General features: G+C 33.1%; 1 protein-coding gene across 1 annotated transcript; it reads right to left on the reverse strand.

The window, feature by feature from the left end:
- Positions 1 to 233: 233 nt before the first annotated feature.
- Positions 234 to 11,018, reverse strand: LOC109165504. Its single transcript, XM_019314306.1, has 7 exons — positions 10,962 to 11,018; positions 10,677 to 10,793; positions 9,569 to 10,117; positions 8,609 to 8,761; positions 8,000 to 8,448; positions 6,473 to 7,102; positions 234 to 458 (listed from the first exon to the last, which is right to left on the reverse strand). Exons 1-7 carry the CDS (start codon positions 10,981 to 10,983, stop codon positions 234 to 236), a joined length of 2,145 nt encoding a protein of 714 aa, XP_019169851.1. The 5' UTR covers positions 10,984 to 11,018.
- Between the last annotated feature and the right edge of the window lie 2,026 nt (positions 11,019 to 13,044).

Below are 13,044 nucleotides of genomic sequence, written 5' to 3' on the forward strand. Positions count from 1 at the left end.
AGGGGTGAAGTAACGGTAACAACAAGATAGATGGACTTCAGTTTTCTGCCTGTTTTCTCCCTTCTGCCGAATTTAGTTTTCTGGCATAAATCGCCGAACCATGTACGCTGGTACTATGGACTCCGGCGTACGTGTCGACGACGACGGGCGTTGGGTGGTGGTGTCCGCGGGTTGAAGTTGCCGGCGACGGTTTCCAGGTGGCGTTAGTGACTGAGGACGGCGGCGGCAGGACACTAGGCGTTGCAGCAAGGCGAGATGGCGGAGCCGTGCTGGGTTTTCCGGCGAACAGTTGACTTCTCCCTCCCCTCCTTCAGCGGCGCCATTGTGACTCCTGTCTCCATTCTTCCTCCGTCCGGCTGCACTGGTTGCTTCTTTAGTTCATCGCCGAGTTTTCCGTGTGAGGAGCCGGCCTGCTGTTGCTGGCTGGCTGTTGCTTCTTCATTCTTCTCCCGTCGGCGCTGCAGGAGGTAAGTCTTCTGGTTGTTTAATCAACATGGGTTATGAGGGTTGGGCCGGGTCAGGCCCATTGGGGCAGACCTGGTCCAATACTAAAAAAAATAAAAAATTCTGGGCCTACTTTAGTTATTGGGCTTGCTTTAGTGTTTTCCATCATCATATTTAGACTTCTTCTAGCTTAATTGTTCAATTTAATTCCTCATTAATTTATTATTAAATTATCATTCAATTTTAGGCAAATATTAAGTTTTAAATTTGCTGTTTGAATTTTAATTTAATTTTGAGGTTTATTTTAAATTGCCTCAAGTAGTCAAGTGTTGCAATTTATTAAGAATTTATGAGTTAATAATATATTTCCAAGCATGCTACGTATATTCATAAATTATTATTATAATTATACATCTATAATAGCATGCATTAAAGTTGGATTTAGCATATTATTAACTCATAAATTCATTATTAAAATATCACTCAATTTTGGATCCTTAGGTCAATTTGAACCATTATGGCCTATTAAGGTAGCTTGTTTTGGTTTCCCCTTAATTTTGAGCTCATTTTAGTTTTATGTGTCTCTGGGACTTTACAACCTATTTTGAACAAGCTATTTGGGACCTATCTTGGGTCATTAAAGTATGGATCCCACCATTTTGATTGATATTTTAATAATAATTATAACTCCTTGTAACATGTTTATTAAGTTTTAATTATTACTAACTACCATATTTTGGTATTCATCGTTGGTAATAATATTAAGTTTTGAGCCTACTTCAGTATTAGACCATTTTCTATCCATGTTATAACTGACTTGGGCCATTGAGGTTTATGAGCCTAATTTGAGTGATTAAGTGTTATAATTATTGTCTTGGCCTGTTAGAGACATTAAGGATTTAATTGTTATTTTGGCCATTAAGAACTGTAAATATTGTTTAAGTTGATTAAATTTTTAATCTATCAATAGCTTTTCAGGGCCTTAATAATAATATTAAGTCTTTAATTTTAGGGCAAAAGCAATATAGTTGGTATATTGTCTGTATAATGGTAATTTGGTTATTACCTAACTTCAGTTTCCCTAAGTATCATACTAGTCATGATTAATTATTATGTGGTAAAATTGAGATTAGTATTTGGCATCTCTTAATTACAGTTTTGCCGATTATTAAGTTAAATTCGGCATTATTAATTACTGTTATTAAGTTTAGGGGCTAATCCCGTTTATTACCTCTTCATAATAATTATTTCATGGTAATCTGCTATATTTGGTACATTGGCATGATTACCACTTCATTTTACATGACTATTAATGTTGGCAATTAAGTCCTACCAATAAATTTTTTAACGTACCATTGGACGCTGCATTGAGATTACTGACACCGACAGTGAAGATGGGAGAATTCTGGATTGTTGTTAACGCAATGGGGAGATGCGGTTTGCATCATTAAGGTATCTTTTATAGTTATTATTGATAATTAGTGCTACAGTTACAGTTAACCGCTAATTTGGACTAGTCACATATTTTATTTTTAGAGAAATGGAAACATTTAAAGGTGCATTACCATACTTTAGTTTGTCATTATTATTAATGTTAATAGTGATTATAATGTTATTTATTGCTATTAATAATTAATTAGTGATAATATTGATATTATTATGGTATTCAGCTACGTGCCTTGAACTGTTTTCTAAATAAATGTGACAATATTCCAGTTAAGAAAATAGTTTTCTTGACATTAATGTTTTTCGGACTTCAAATTTTATTAAGCTTTCAAAATTTTATCTGAAAACGTTTATAAATGTTAGCGGTTTAAACTATTGTTTTTCCATATTTAGTCTCCTACATAATGTGATAATATTATTATGGCTATTTATTGCTATTTTGGTTATTTGCAATTTTGTCATTAATAATAATATTATTATTAATTGGGTTATGGAGAGTGATTTTGAATCAATTTAGTAATTTTGGAAAAACATATTTTCTAGGCAATTTTCTTTTGCCATTAATTTCGTAATTCATTTAGTTCTTGAAATTATGATTTTAGTTCTGATTGCCTATGTTTGGTTAAGTATGAATAAATGAATATTTTGTTTAAATTCATATCCTTTAGTTGGTTCATGCTCTTTAGATTGTTTTATGCATTCGATCATATTAAGTACATAATATGAAGTTTAATTATGTAATTAGGGTTTATGAGATTTTAATTTACAAATGCTAGCATATCCTTTTGGTTTGATATTGTTTGAATTTGTAAGTTCAGTTATTTCTCATAAATTTGATCTTTATGCATTAAAACATTTTCTCATGGGCTTACAGTTTAAAAAAATTTTAAAGTATATATTCAGTACATTATTATTCAAAATGTTGGGTTTTTTTTGGTTTGGACTCATTGGTGTTTGAATATTAAGTTTATACTTTGAAATCTCATATTGTAAATTTGTCTAAAGTTATGCAATTTATTTGGAATATATGAGTTTAATGTTTAATTTTATGCATGTTTGTCCTAAGCATAATATTCTGTTTTAAATTATGCAATTTTATTATGTCTTTAGCAATGCATACTTTGAGATGGAATTATATTAGTTCCTATTTAAGTTGGACTTATGCATAAACTTTAGTCGCGGTAGTGCCTGAATTTAAGCACGTTTAGTCCGCTATTTTTAGTTCACCATTTAAGCTTTAATCATAGGTGAACCATACAGTTTACTGGTGTATACCCTACAATTTTAGGTTCATACCCCCCAAACAGTTATACATTAAGTATATATGAATCGGGGAGACATACTAGTTTTAATGGCCATGAATTAAGAACATCTTGTGCCACTAGTCTCCTTAAATTGATACTCTATTTAAGGAATTGGTTTTCAGTGAGACTTAGTCTCTAACCACCTTTCCTTGGAGTATATTTAGATTTTCTCATCACAATCTGGTATAATCTGTTTGTCAAAATTTTAAGTATTCCTTGCCAATGTGATTTGATTTCGGTTCATTAAAGAATAGCCAAAGCATCTTTAATTTACTGAAATATCTTGAGTTTTCAATCTTGGTTAATTAAGGAAATGCTACAGCATATTCAGCTACCTAAGATTATTAAGTTTTAATCACATAAAGTTTAGGCAAGAATTTGATAATTGTCTAGTGATCTTATAATTTTAATTTGGTTTGGGAGTAGCCACAGCATCCTTAATCTGTTAAAGATTATATATTAAGTGGTTTATTTTGATCACATAAAGTTTTAGACATATCATTTGTGATTAATTGTATGTAATATGATGAAATTTAGCCCACAGGCAATTTCGTTATATTTGTATAATTAATCAGGATGAAATACTGGACTACGGTCATAATTTAGCCCACAGGCAATTATGTATCGAAATATAGTTTAGTAGTTTTATCAGTGACGGTAGAAATAAATCAATTTATTTACTTTATGGTTATTTGTAAATAATTTTCAATTCTATCATGAAGTTTAATTTTATGATGTAAACTTTAGATCATATTTCTTAATTTGCCCACATGGATTAAGAAAAGGAACATGATTTCTTAAGTTTTATCATAATGGTTGTAGTGAATCTTATTGAATAAAACTTTAGCCTACAGGCAAGTTTTATGTCATTTGATTCTTCAACTCATTTGATAATGGTTTCATCATAAATAAATTTTTCAGTTGGATCTAATTGAGTAAAACTTTAGCCCACAGGCAAGTTTTATGTCACTAGATTTTTCTGGCTCTTTAGTAATTGTGAAAAATATTATCATAAGAGTTTCTTAATTGGATTTAATAGAATTAAAACTTTAGCCCATAGGCAAGTTTTATGTCAATAAATCCCTCAACCCATTAGATAATAATTTTATCATAATTCTTAGAAATTATAAATTTAGTTTAATTATAATTCTAAGTTTCATGATTTGCATTGGCAAAACATGTTTTTCAGTCACTTCCCAAAATTTAGTCACTTCTATTAATTAATCTACGAATCTTGCTCGGTTCTTCGGACTAATTGTAGTAAGTTACGTGATTTGACATACCTCTTGGATTCCAATAATGTTAAAATGTATCTTTTGAGCCAAATTCTACCTTGGTTTTGAAAGATGTATTTTGTATTTTTTTTAGTATGTCCAACTATGATGGGGAATTATATCTTCATTATTTAGTTGGACTTTAATTGGAACCAAAAATTGATTATTTAATATTTAGTATGTCCAACTAATGGTGGGGAATTATGTCTTCATTTGTTAGTTGGTCAATAAATCAATTATGAATATGTATATTATTAAGTTCATTTTATTAATTTCGCTGAAGATTGTTTTAACCAGTGGGAGTGATCATTTAAAAAAAAGATCATTAAGATACTCCACTAAAGATTATGGATTTAATTATTGTATTCATACATTCCAAATTGGGTTGTATGTTAAACAATAAGTCCAAAATATTCCACAAGTATTAATCTTGTATTTGTTTATATAAATTCATAAGTTCAAATTATTGAACATTTGGTTGTACAACATATTTATGAAAATGTTGTAACAATATTAAAGAATTTATTAGAACAAAAGCATTTAACTTGTGGTGCACTGTCATTTAATAAATTCTTCAGTGATTAATAGAGTCTTTAGTTTCTTCAAAATTGATCCTGGACCATTTCGGTTGTAAGGCTCAAATCAATTTTGTGGGACGTGTAAGTAAGACTCATTATGTTCAGTTCATTTAAAATGGACATTGAAGTTATTTGGGAAGTTATGATGTATGATTAAGATTCCAAATTTATGGATTTAGACCTTTGGTTTATTGTCTAAGTTTTTGGAATGCTTCTGTGACTTGACTATCTTTTGGCTATTTTTGATGAGTGGGAGTAACAGACGTGTTAGCTCCAAGCTCTTAGCTGTTAGAGATAGTACTTAAAGTTAACTTATAAAGAAGTCATAGAATACGGTTAGCATTATGCTAACATTAAGAGATCTCTACTTAAGGCATGCTTATAAAGTTTTAGAGATCATACAGTGTACTATTTTGTACAATTCGGATGTGTTTTCTCCTTCAGTTGTGCACATAATGTATTTTGAGAAACATCCTTAAGGTACCGAGAATAAACATAGGGTTTGTTCATTAAGGACCTAAGTTGGAGAATTAAAATGCATGTGACCATAATAGATACTACTCTAATTAAATAGAGGAAATGTCACTATGATTCGCGTGTTTTGTTCTTTGATGAAGGTTGTGCTAGTACTTGCACCAAGTGGGAGAATGTAAGATTTTCCCTAATAATATATATTGTATATTATATATTAGGGCCTTAATTAAGTGGTGCAAGTTGACTAGGCTTATTAAGTGGTCTGGTTGGACTTAATAACTAGTAGTTGTTAGTCAACCAAACTCTGTGCCTAATATAATCCTGGATTGATGGGATACAGGATGATGATGTTAGCACATTCAGTTACGGTACTCAGACTGCTCAGTAGATACCAATACACCATCTAGGGTTCTGAGTCAGGTCTGAGGTAAAACAAGCAACACAACAGGAACATCAACTATGACTGGGGATCTACATGGCTACGCTTCCGCTATCATACAAGGTCAGGTTTCTCGTATACTATGATTTATTATAGTTAGACTATTTTAAATCTAACAATTCACACTACTAACATAGCCACAGTAAAATTAAATGATTGAGATGTGCTAAATTGAACATAGAACATAATTTACAGTAACAATTGTACCATAAATTTATTATTAGCTCCTACCTTAAACTACAAAATTTTCTATAAATCAAACTTATTATATTATTACAAACTCCATTTCAATACAAACAACAATACAACAGAAAAATAAAGTAAACTACCCTTTAACTTTCCAAAAAAGCTAGCTAACTAGTTGCATGTAGCAAGTCAAAATAAGTTGTGGGTATCAGTGCGGCCAACATTTAGTTTCTTTAAAATGGTCTGTCCATAGGTAGACCATATGAAAGCTAAGAAGAGTCGGAATTGAAGGATCACAAATGCAGCGACCACCACACCTGCAGATACCATCAAAAGAACACGAACCGATAGAACAGTCTTACCAAACACCATATAAACTGTGGTAGAAAAGGAGCCCATCATAAAGATAACCGAAGCCAGCAAAGTGATGATGCCCGCGATTAGCTTCAAGGGAAGACGGTGCAGGAAATCTTCTTCGGCATAGCGCGAAGTTAGGATGGACAAGAAGAGCAAGAGAGAAGGAACGGCCGTAAAGAGAGAGACACTATTGAAGACATAAAAGCTTCTGAAAGCATCCTTTCTGGAGAAGATGGGGAGGCCCTCATCGGGGGTTTTTTCAATGGAATCTATAATTGTGCCATTACTTGAAGCATTATTATTGTTATTATTCACGGTAGCAATTGTACCGCTAAAGCCACTGCCATTGTTGAGCCGTGGAACTGTAATTGTAGCGTTAAAGCCACCATCACTGTTGCCGCCGGGGACTGTAATAGCAGCGGCAAACACCACAGTAACAATCAGCGCTGCTACAATGGAGCATGCAGTTGCTGTTTCCTTCATCCATTTCTCTCCTTCCTTTTTCAGGTCCTTATGCTCATCCGTGAACACCATCTTTGGTGTTTTCTCATCTTTATTTCTCAGTGATGAGAAATATGGTGGTGCAGTCTTTTTCACTCCCTACACAAATCAATCAATCACATTAATTAAGTTAAAATAACAACAGATCGGAAAATATGAAAAGACAAAAATACCCTTTCAAAAAATAAGAAAAAGAAACTCTGGCAGAATTAACTATATATATGTAGTAGAATTCAGGTGCGGTCGTGTCTTCCCGAGCGGTCCGTGCAACCGCACCAATAGTTATGTAAATATGCACTAACAATGTTATGAAATGCACAAATTAGATATACATTACCAAAAACACACCATTAGGTATGAATAAAAGCACCACACAGTGTTCAAAAATGCACAACTAGGTGTGGAGAGTTATTGTGCATTATTTTGAGTGTGTTGTGCGTTTTTGGGTGTATTTGTTGCATTTCATTGTTGTTCATTTTCTTAACACTATTGGTATCTTTTGTTAACACTATTGGTGCATTTTTCAAGCGACCGCATGAGAAGTCGCAGCTGCATTTAAACTTTTGTCCACACACACACACACACACACACACACACACACACACACACACACACACACACACACACACACACACACACACATATATATATATATATATATATATATATATATATATATATATATATATATATATATATATATATATAAAGAAAAGTTTGGTACAATCACGACTGGAAATTATGGAATTCCGACCACCAGAAAGTAATCTTAAATTAAGTCAAAGCCTTGTTCCGACCACTTTTGGTATCCGAAAAAATCTTTATTGCTATTTCCGATCACTTTTTGCTTTCAACTTGATTTAAGATCACTTTTAGGTGGTCGGAAATTCCATAATTTCCAACAGCGAATTAAGTTAACTAGGCTTATTAAGTAGTTTGGTTGCGGGAGTTGCTTGGTTTGAGCAAAATTAAAATTGTACGTACACAGCTACGTACCTTAAACCATCGCATCTCCCGCTGCATTTGTAGAGCTGCCCCAGAAACGATGCCGCGGTTCGAGTTGAGTTTGTGTGAAGGTGCCAATTTCCCAGCCAAATGCACAATGGTGTTTCCATTGTTGTCTTTTTCATCCACTAAATCATGCTTAAGCACATTGGTTCCACAAATAAGGTTATAAACGTTTATGCTGCGATTCTCTACTGCAATGTGAAGTATATTTCGCCCATTTTTGTCTTTGTAATAAGCCGTGGCAGGATATGCTTCCACAATGTTTTCAACCACCTCTTCAATGTCCAAGTATGCTGCTTGAATTATTGCTTCTTTTGCGAGTGAGGCAACTTGTGTGCCATTTAGGGTTTTGAGTTTATCGCACAAGCATTTTACAAGCTTCACTGCTTCTTCGTGCTTCAACATTTTTTCCTTTATACTTTTCTTCGACAACAACGCTGAAAAACATATATACGAACATTAATTGAATTAAATGAATGAGTTAATGACTTGTGGTCTATTGACATGAAGTAACTCGAGCATTAAGAGCTATAATTGACTTTTTTGTGCTTAGTAAGTTGAAAAAGTAATTATGAATAAATATTATGAAATACTCACCATGTTTTATTGAAGTTTGCCAAAAACTTAGACTAGTTTTGTTGAAGATAGGATAATCGTATTTGACTATGGCCTCCAAAGGAGATGTTTCCTTGTCTAGTGTCCGATGACAAGTCAAAGCAGGGTATTTATCAGCCAACTCCTTTGCCACCACTGAAATTAAAATTAAATATTCATTTTTAATATACTGAAAATTCATTTTTAGATAGTGTACTAAATAATTAATGAACCTTCAAAACATAAAAATATGATCATGTTTTTGTGTGTACTGCCCTCCTACAATTAACAAAATATATTGTGGACCATGTATAAATATTCATTTTTAATATACTGAAGATTCATTTTTAATGTACCAAAAATTCATTTTTAGATTGTGTTCTGGGTCTTTCTCCCCTGTTTGTCTTACGGTCCGGGTCCACCCGACAAATCTTCATTCGCTCTGAGAGGCATGAAAACTAGGTTATCCCTAAGTAGGATCGTCGTCACAAAGAAGCTCTTTTGCCACTTAAGCTACCCTTTTATGTTATAAATATATGATCATTCAATGTATTAAAATCAACTACCATCGTGTCTTATGCTCTATCCTATCCAAAAGAGGTGTCTACAATTCAGCGAGTGAATTAGTCACTGTGTCTGACGGTGAAAACCCTGGGTACACCCAAAAAAATAAAAAATCATGTCCCATGCAAGGTCTATATGCTATAATGATTGCCTACAATCACGGCTGGACATTATGGAATTTCCGACCACCTGAAAATGATCTTAAATCAAGTCGAAAGCCTTGTTCCGATCACTTTTAGTATTCGGAAAACCTTTATTTCTATTTCCGACCACTTTTTAAATTTAAGATCACTTTCGATCAGCTGATCGGAAATTCCATAATTTCCAGTACCAATTGTGATCCCTGGAGTGCTGTGGTTAGAGTGCTATATGAAATAATGCTTAAATTAATTGGCATACCATAGAATTTAGACTTGATTAAGTTAACAAGGATGGTGGCACCAGTTGGGCCTGCATATGGATTAACTTCCGTATCTTCATCGTCCTTAGTGACACCCCAGAAATAGCGAAACACCTCCAGGCTTCTCCGAGTATTGCAAGCTGCGTAATGGATGGGGAGAAGACCGCTGTTGCACCTTTGATAGAGGAGATTAGGGTTCTTCCCAACAAGGATTTCAGCCACCTCCCTGTTCCCAAACCGGGCGGCGAGGTGGAGCGCCGTCATCCCATCTCGGTTCTTCACCACGCCAAGCTCTTTATTATCATCTCCCATGGCGGCCATCATTGCCACAAGCTTTTCCACAAAAACCTTATTACCTGTTTTAGCAGCATCATGCAATGCAGTGTTTTTCTGGGAGTTGATAGGAGCTATGAGGATTGCACGGTTATTGTTATCCTCCAAGAATTTTTGAGCTTCCCCCCATTTCCCATGCACTGTGGCTTGGTACAGTGTCAAGCATTTGCTGAAATCTTCTTCACCCACATCCTTACCTGCTTCAATATCTTCAACTGCACACCATATATAGCTATCAGAATACATACTGGGGTGTTTGGTAAATAGCTGTTAATTAGCTGATTGGGTTAGTGACTTTGAATAGTTGATAGTATTAGTTGATTGTAGAAAAATGTTTGGTAGATTAGCTGTTAGCTACCAGCTGATTACATGCAAAATGACTTTTAAAAAGCGGGTCAAAAAGACTACTTTTATGAGTTTTTTGAATTAACATTTTGGAGCAATATGTTATTTCAAAAAGCTAATTAATCAAACAGATCGTTTAACCAAATCAAACAGCTAATAGTGATCAAATAAGCCAAAATTGACTGATAAGCTAATTATGTTACCAAACCGGAACACGGTATGTCAGGGAAATAAAACTGATAATGTGAAAATAAAAAAACATTGTCGTCGTGTCATAGAATAATCACTGCTATAGAAGTGGATTTGCATGCAGGTTCACAACAACGACCTTGCCCCCGAAGTTAATACAACAATATCTCGTCTCCATTCACTCGGAGTAGGGATTGAACTTAATTACACAACTTAATTAAGAGAATAGTTGGATCATACCATTGTTATACTCCATGAACTTTTTATCTTCCTTCCATTTCCCATTCACTGTACCCCGAAGTTTGTATTTGCTGAAATCTTCTTCATCCACATAATTACCAGCTTCAAGATCATCAACTGCATGCAGACCATATATAGCCATCAAAATACATACTATTGGGGAAATAAGACTACTAATGTGTCTTCAGAGTAGAGATTGAAATTTACACAACATATGCAGTGGGAACATATCTGCAATCTGCAGATTGATAAGTATACAATGAAGCTAAGATAATAGTATCATACCATTGTTGCCTTGAGAAGCCATTGATGCAAATTCACTCCTTCTCAACTCAATGATATTGGCGGGAAATTTATATCTATAGATTGAGAGACTGATGAGGATATATATATAGATGATAGAGGTGGTCACGGCCCCACGGGTTAGTTCTGATTCAATGCATGTATTGGAGAATATAAGAAAAATGATGGCTTCCACATATACGACAGGGGGAGACTCTATATTCCTGATTATATTTATATTAATACCAAAGGTATAGCCTGTCAATGCTTACTAAAAGAAAACGTGCTGAAAGTTGCTACTTAAAAATTAGATAAGGTGAAAGGACCCAAAAAAAAAAAATAATAATAATAATAATAGAAAAATTGTTACTTGAATAGGGCAAATTCACAGCTGTGTGAATCACTGTCCAAAACGACGTCGTTTAATTTTGTGAGTTAGAATAATGTATTTTATATATTAAAATAATGTACATTATGTGAGAATAATGAAATTTCTGAGTAAGATAATGTACTTTATGAGTTAAAATAATATACATTATAAGTTATAAAAATATATGTTGCAGTGAGTCACGTAAAAAAAAAATTACACGAAACGACTTATTTAATTAGATCATGGTCCACACAATATAATAAGTATTGCTTGTAGAGTTGACCATTCAATTCAAGAACCATTGCTACTTGAGTGGACTATTCAAGCCCACAGTTCCATCACTTCTGAATAATGAAGCCCATATTTCCATTTTATATTATTGATTGCCAAAGTTGCTTTAAATAAATCCTTGTTTCACATCAAATAAGTGATGTGACAAAATATACAAGCTAAGGAAGTTTTTATATAAGTTTTTCTACACTTCTTCTTTAATTTGTATTAAATATATTATTAAAAAATAAATTATTTTAATGAAGTAAATAATGAAAAATAAAATCTCATAATAATTATTACAGAGTATATTATAAGTGTAAATATATTATTTTTTTTTTTTAAATATCCTAAACCATAGTCATTCATATTTACTCGAAATTAAAATCTTGATCTATATTTTAAATTTTGGTTTGAAGAATCTGTATAACGTACAACCTTATTGTTCGTGCCCAACTAATAGTGTAATATAATAGCCTTATATATAGCCATACAAGGCCAATATCTAATAGTATATTTTTGTTTGTTTACTTTGTATTATCTAAAAATTAAGGGAGATTAGGTTGTCTTATTGGTGCAACTATGTGGAAGACGATCATGCAAGTTGCCAACCTCCCATGGGAATGATAAAACTTTTACTTTGAAGCTCGTGGACAGTTTAGTTGGTCATAAAGATAAAATTTGGGAATAATGATTTGTGATTAATTCTCACCTGTGGTAATGTGGGAGTAACCTCTGAAAGTGAGGAGGGCTCATTGTGTGCAATAGGCGGCAAAGGTTTAACATCTGTGTTCAGTTGAGTTACCATGATTTACATTCTTCCAGATGTTCTGTCGGGCTGGGGCGTGGGGTCCTTGGGGTTGGGGAAACTATTTGGGAACAAAAAATTTAACTTTTGAATTAAAAAATGGAAAGTTTCCAAATTGGAAGTTAATTAATGTATTTTTGCCACATTTTCTGAGCAACTAGGACAACTAGCACGGGTGTTAATTGCAAAATTTCCAACTAGGATTGACCAATTCAACTCAATATGTATGACCAAAATTTAATTATTTTGCTTATTTTAATTTCTAATATGATCCTAAAATACAGAATTTATCCTAACAGCATCGTATTAATTGGTTTAAGGATGCATATCCATGCATGATTACTTTAACATTCTTTTTAGTCTAGAAATTATCCAAAATATATATATATGCTAAATATAGCAAAATCATAAACATATGAATGTACCAAAACGAAAAATAGAGATAAAAAATATGTCAGCTTAAACCATTGCAACTCTTTATTTGGATAAAAAATAATAATTATATAAAAAAACATATCTAAATTAAATGTACCAATTCAAAATAAAGAGATATCTATTTTTTTTTTAATGATAAAGAAAACTTGCAACTACTACTTAAAGTTGTATAGCGGGTAAACTCCAAACCTATGTAATAGCCC

This window comes from Ipomoea nil, unplaced genomic scaffold (genome assembly GCF_001879475.1).
Source record: "Ipomoea nil cultivar Tokyo-kokei standard unplaced genomic scaffold, Asagao_1.1 scaffold0317, whole genome shotgun sequence".
Classification (NCBI taxonomy): Eukaryota; Viridiplantae; Streptophyta; class Magnoliopsida; order Solanales; family Convolvulaceae; genus Ipomoea; species Ipomoea nil.